Source organism: Larimichthys crocea, chromosome XVIII, assembly GCF_000972845.2.
Source record: "Larimichthys crocea isolate SSNF chromosome XVIII, L_crocea_2.0, whole genome shotgun sequence".
In the NCBI taxonomy this organism is placed as follows: domain Eukaryota; kingdom Metazoa; phylum Chordata; class Actinopteri; family Sciaenidae; genus Larimichthys; species Larimichthys crocea.
In genome coordinates this window covers 21121310-21125849 of record NC_040028.1, presented here as the reverse complement: position 1 = coordinate 21125849, position 4540 = coordinate 21121310, and the positions used below count along the sequence as shown (strand labels likewise).

The following is a 4540-nucleotide window of genomic DNA, read 5'->3' as shown; positions in this document are numbered from 1 at the left end:
TGCATGTGCGGGGCACTTGGGTCCGGGCCGCGTGTGCGGTGCGTGTGTGGGTCATGATGTGCGGGTCAGTGTGTGTGCAGGTGTGGGTGCCGTGTTGCGGTCAGCAGGTAGTGTTGTGTGCAGTGTGTCAGTGGTGTGGGTCGTTGCGGGTCAATGTGTGGTGCAGTGTGGGGTCATGTGCGGTCAGTGTGCGTGCAGTGTTGGGTCGTGTGTGGGTCAGTGGTGGGTGCGTGTGTGGGTCGTGTGGTGCAGTGTGGCAGGTCAGTGTGTGGGTGCAGTGGGGCGGTGCAGTGTGTGGGTCAGTGTGTGTGCCGGGTCATGTGTGGTGCATGGTGTGGGGTGCAGTGTGCGGGTCAGGTGTTGGGTGCTGTGTGCAGGTCAGTGTGGGTTGAGTGCGTGGTGGTCAGTGGGGGTGCAGTGTGGGGGTGGGCAGTGGTGTTGGTGCAGTGGGTGTGGGTGCAGTGTGTGGGTGCAGTGTAGTGGGTGCAGTGTGCGGGTCAGTGTGGGGTGCAGTGTGCGATGGCAGTGTGGGGCAGTGTGCGGGGCAGTGTGCGGGTCAGTGTGTGGGTGCAGTGTGGGGGGAGAGTGTGGGTCCGTGTGCGGATGCAGTGTGCGGGGCAGTGTGTGGGTGCAGTGTGTGGGTGCAGTGTGTGGGTGCAGTGTGTGGTGCAGTGTGCGGGGGCAGTGTGCGGTGCAGTGTGTGGGTGCAGTGTGTGGGTGCAGTGTGTGGGTGCAGTGTGTGGTGCAGTGTGCGGGTGCAGTGTGCGGGGCAGTGTGGGTGCAGTGTGTGGTGCAGTGTGCGGGGCAGTGTGTGGGTGCAGTGTGTGGGTGCAGTGTGCGGGGCAGTGTGTGGGTCAGTGTGTGGGTCAGTGTGGGGTGCAGTGTGCGGGTCAGTGTGCGGGTCAGTGTGGGGTGCAGTGTGCGGTGCAGTGTGTGGGTGCAGTGTGCGGGGCAGTGTGTGGGTCAGACCGGATCACCAAACAAAACAAACAGCCCGGTCTGGTCCATCAGGGCAGAATCATTCCGTTTCCTTCATCTCTGATGACACAGTTTCTGACCTGAGCGTGACCTCCTCTCTGTGTGAGGATCTTTGTGAACAGCTGATCAGGGTGATTAATTAGCTCATTAAGAGCCTGCTCCTCCCTGAGGACAGCAGGAAGCTGGCTGAGCAGCTCTGGTCTGTCCATGTTGTATGTTCAGACTGACATGTTCTCTCAGCTGTTGTCAGGTGTTGTCGGCTGTTGCCGGCTGTTGCCGGGTGTTGTCAGGTGTTGTCAGGTGTTGTCAGCTGTTGTCGGCTGTTGCCGGGTGTTGTCGGCTGTTGTCGGGTGTTGCCGGGTGTTGTCGGCTGTTGCCGGGTGTTGTCAGCTGTTGTCGGGTGTTGTCGGGTGTTGTCAGGTGTTGTCAGGTGTTGAACTTCGTCATGTCAGCTGTTGTCGGCTGTTGTCGGCTGTTGTCGGCTGTTGTCAGCTGTTGTCGGCTGTTGTCAGCTGTTGTCAGCTGTTGTCGGCTGTTGTCAGCTGTTGTCAGGTGTTGTCAGGTGTTGAACTTCGTCATGTCAGCTGTTGTCGGCTGTTGTCGGGTGTTGTCGGGTGTTGTCAGGTGTTGTTGGGTGTTGTCAGCTGTTGTCAGCTGTTGTCGGGTGTTGTCGGGTGTTGTCAGGTGTTGTCGGGTGTTGTCGGCTGTTGTCGGCTGTTGTCGGCTGTTGTCGGCTGTTGTCAGGTGTTGTCAGGTGTTGTCAGGTGTTGTCAGCTGTTGTCAGGTGTTGTCAGGTGTTGTCGGCTGTTGTCAGGTGTTGTCGGCTGTTGTCAGGTGTTGTCGGCTGTTGTCGGCTGTTGTCGGCTGTTGTCGGCTGTTGTCAGGTGTTGTCGGGTGTTGTCAGGTGTTGTCAGGTGTTGTCGGGTGTTGTCAGGTGTTGTCAGGTGTTGTCAGGTGTTAAACTTCGTCATGTCAGCTTGTTTTAGCCGTTAGCTCACGGTTAGCCTCGGTGTCGTCTCACGTTAAATTCGCTTCGTTTCCCGGTAAAACTCCCTCCGTGACGTCACACAGGTGCTTCTTTTCAAAGCCGTGTTCTCACCTGGATCAGGTTTCCTTCCTGGTCGTACTGGGCGCCGATCTTCGAGCCAGCTCTCAGCCTGTGGAACACGGACGCTGCGGCCGCCATGTTGAAGTGTTTGGGACGGTGATGACGGGTCACGTGACCGTAACATGTGACACTCAGAGAGTGACGTCACACAGCAGAGTCCTGTTTTTTAAGCGCGCGGCAGCGTCACGAGCACTGCAGGCTGCACGCATGCGCATTTTAGTATTAAAAACAATAAACAAATAAGAAGGTTAAAACTTTATTACACAAAGTTAAATAAATACACACGTGCATATATCAGCACTGCAACAACTAATTAATTTATTAGTCACATCTCATAACCTCAATGTGGCTTCTGTGCTCGTCCAGTGGAGAAAACATGATGAAGTATTAAACAGCAATAATGGCCCTTTAAAGGAGAAAACACGTGTCAGTTATCAGTAACACTTAAAAGAAGAAACGTAGAGTGTGACTGTATAATGGTAAAAACATGTTGCAGTGCCTTTCCAGTGGAGAAAACATTAACCAGTGCAATAATGGGTGCCCAGTGTAGGGAGACCCTTCTAATGGAAGAAACATGATGAAGTGTCTTCTTCTTCTGGAGAAAACAGTAAATTGGCAGCTGGTTAAATTATTACATTACATTACATTACATTACATTACATTACATTTAGCAGACGCTTTTATCCAAAGCGACTTACAGAGGAGGACATAAGCTGAGAAAGGTGTAAAGGACACAGAGTAGTTGTTAGTTTTGTTAGTTTTGTTAGGCAGGGAAGCATTCTGGAAACAGAAAGGTTTTTACAAGTTTTTAAAGGTAGAAAGGGATGTTGCTGTTCTAGTATTCCACCATTTGGGGACGACCACAGAGAAGAGTTACTGACTCTTCTTACTAAGAGTCAGTAACTCTTAGTAAGAAGGCACTTTAGAGTTGTAATTGTGTGTCGTGGATCATCAGTGGAGCTGAAGCGGGTCAATCAAAGCGTCCACGCTCTTAATCCTGCATAACTTTAAGCCTTAATATAATGTGAACAGGTGAGTTGTATATAAATTCACCCTCAGTACAGTTGTCATGAACGGGGAAATTAGCTACAGAGACCAAAACTGTTTTTTGTACCAGGCTGTAAACATGTTTATTTCTGCTGTGAAACATGGGGACTTATGGAGACTGACTCACTTCTGGAGCCAGCCTCAAGTGGACGTTAGAGGAACTGCTTGCGAAATAACAGTTGTGTTTTGTTACACACACACACACACACACACACACACACACACACTCTCTCACACACACACACTCTCTCTCTCTCTCTCACACACACACACACACACACACACACACACACACTCTCACACACACACTAACACCTGGCTGAGCAGCCAATCAGAGGCTGCCGCTCTGTGGAGCTGCGCGCGCAGAAGCACAACAGACCAGCGTCATCAGCGCGCGCCGCACGTGGGAAACGAGCAGAGAAGAAGAAGAAGAGTCTCCACGTGAACATGGCGGCGGTTCCGGAGCCAGAGGTCCAGTTCGCGCAGAGGTTAGCGTCCAACGAGAAGCCCACCCGGACCAAGGCCATGAAGAAGCTGCGGAAGTACATCAACGTCCGGTCAGGTGAGCTGACGGAGGCTAGGCTAACACACAGCTAACAGACAGAGTGTGTGTGTGTGTGTGTGTGTGTGTGTGTGTGTGTGTGAGAGAGAGAGAGAGAGAGAGAGAGAGAGAGAGAGTGTGTGTGTGTGTGTGTGAGTGAGAGTGAGAGAGTGTGTGTGTGTGAGTGTGTGTGTGTGAGAGTGTGTGTGTGCGTGTGTGTGTTAAATACCTGTTAGCTCGTGCACACGTGTGGAGTTAGCCTGGGCTGTGATGTCACAGGAACGTGTGACTCGGCCTCTGACCTCTGACCTCTGACCTCTCCTCAGGTGGGTTCACAGGTGACGAGCTGCTCAAGCTGTGGAAAGGTCTCTTCTACTGCCTGTGGATGCAGGACAAGCCTCTGCTGCAGGTGAGTGGACAGGTGTACGTGATGTCACACTGTGTCTGTTCATCGTCCTCCTCAGACGGTCTGAAGCTCGTGGGTCAGATGTTTCCATCTGAACAGAATCCGTCGCCTCAGAGCGTCGATGTGAGCTCTGCTCTGTCTCATCGACGTCCTCCTGTTCGTGTCCGAGCTCATCTACAGTTCAACAGCTGAAGTTTAGGTCAGGTTTCTTTATTTGTCTCCACCAGGGAGAAATGTGTGTTAGAGACAGGGAAGGTTACAGCACCATAGAACACAAATCAACATAGAAGCCTACGATGTACACATACCAGCATGACATGAAATAAAAAGATGGATATTCACAATACATATACCAGTAATATTTATCCTGCCATAAGTATAGCTCAGTCATACATCCCCTAGAACAGGGGTCGGCAACTAAGTTTGGACGCGGGCCATGACCATGCGCGGGGGGGGGGGG

At 52.2% G+C, this 4540-nt stretch overlaps 2 protein-coding genes across 6 annotated transcripts in view; one reads left to right on the top strand and one right to left on the bottom strand.

Annotated features, from left to right (window-relative positions):
* ccdc93 (CCC complex scaffolding subunit CCDC93) overlaps nucleotides 1-2227 on the bottom strand; it is a 10855-nt gene extending 8628 nt beyond the window's left edge. For all 3 annotated transcript variants that reach the window (XR_003464162.1, XM_027291069.1, XM_010750724.3), the window contains exon 1: nucleotides 2078-2227. Coding sequence is in view for 2 of the 3 variants with exons in the window: in XM_027291069.1 (XP_027146870.1) it covers nucleotides 2078-2164 (87 nt within the window). In the remaining variant the exon portion in view is untranslated. The remainder of the gene's footprint in view (nucleotides 1-2077) is intronic.
* A 1272-nt stretch (nucleotides 2228-3499) lies between these two features.
* Nucleotides 3500-4540, top strand: part of rrp1 (ribosomal RNA processing 1) — a 23781-nt gene continuing 22740 nt past the window's right edge. Inside the window, exons 1-2 of one of the 3 annotated variants that reach the window (XM_027291029.1) lie at nucleotides 3500-3695; nucleotides 4001-4083. In XM_027291029.1, coding sequence (XP_027146830.1) covers nucleotides 3581-3695; nucleotides 4001-4083 — 198 coding nt within the window. In that variant the 5' untranslated portion in view covers nucleotides 3500-3580. The remainder of the gene's footprint in view (nucleotides 3696-4000; nucleotides 4084-4540) is intronic. The other 2 variants (XM_027291030.1, XM_027291028.1) reach the window with 2 other exon arrangements.